The 429-nt window shown below is 66.4% G+C and overlaps 1 protein-coding gene across 1 annotated transcript in view; it reads right to left on the bottom strand.

Moving 5' to 3' along the window:
* The window catches only part of Ptma (prothymosin alpha), a 5,872-nt gene that overhangs the window by 1,971 nt on the left and 3,472 nt on the right, over positions 1 to 429 (bottom strand). The window contains exon 4 of the mRNA XM_033763989.1: positions 104 to 343. Within this exon, the coding sequence (XP_033619880.1) occupies positions 104 to 343 (240 nt within the window). The remainder of the gene's footprint in view (positions 1 to 103; positions 344 to 429) is intronic.

Raw genomic sequence — 429 nt, 5'->3', positions numbered from 1 at the left:
GCCCCGGGCGGGATCGGCCCCGGGCGGGATCGGCGGAAGCGTGCCCGACACCGCTCCGGAGGCAGCGCGAGGACCCCGAGGGGACGGACGGCATACGGCTCACCTTGGTGGTGATCTCGGAGCTGGTGTCCACGGCAGCGTCTGACATGGTGGGGAACGCTGGTGGTGCGGTGCAGCGGGTGAAAAGGAAAGCGCGAGTTCGGAGACTCTGGCGAGATAGCTGCCGGGGTCCGCGGAGGAGGCGCGCGGCGGAGGTGGCTGCGGCGAGCGAGGAGCCGAATCGGGAACAATGCAAAGATGGCTTTTCAGAGCAGCCAGTGGGGGACTCACGCGGCGCCAGAACCTTTAATATAGATTAGTGGGCGGTGCTCGGTAACCTTTGCATGCGCGCTATTGGCTGGGTGGAGGGAGCGGACCTTCGCTCATTGG

The sequence above is a fragment of the Fukomys damarensis genome, unplaced genomic scaffold (genome assembly GCF_012274545.1).
Source record: "Fukomys damarensis isolate Sample0158 unplaced genomic scaffold, DMR_v1.0_HiC HiC_scaffold_16, whole genome shotgun sequence".
Lineage (NCBI taxonomy): Eukaryota > Metazoa > Chordata > Mammalia > Rodentia > Bathyergidae > Fukomys > Fukomys damarensis.
Note: the sequence above shows the minus strand (reverse complement) of the source record. Positions and strands in the feature narration are given on the sequence as shown.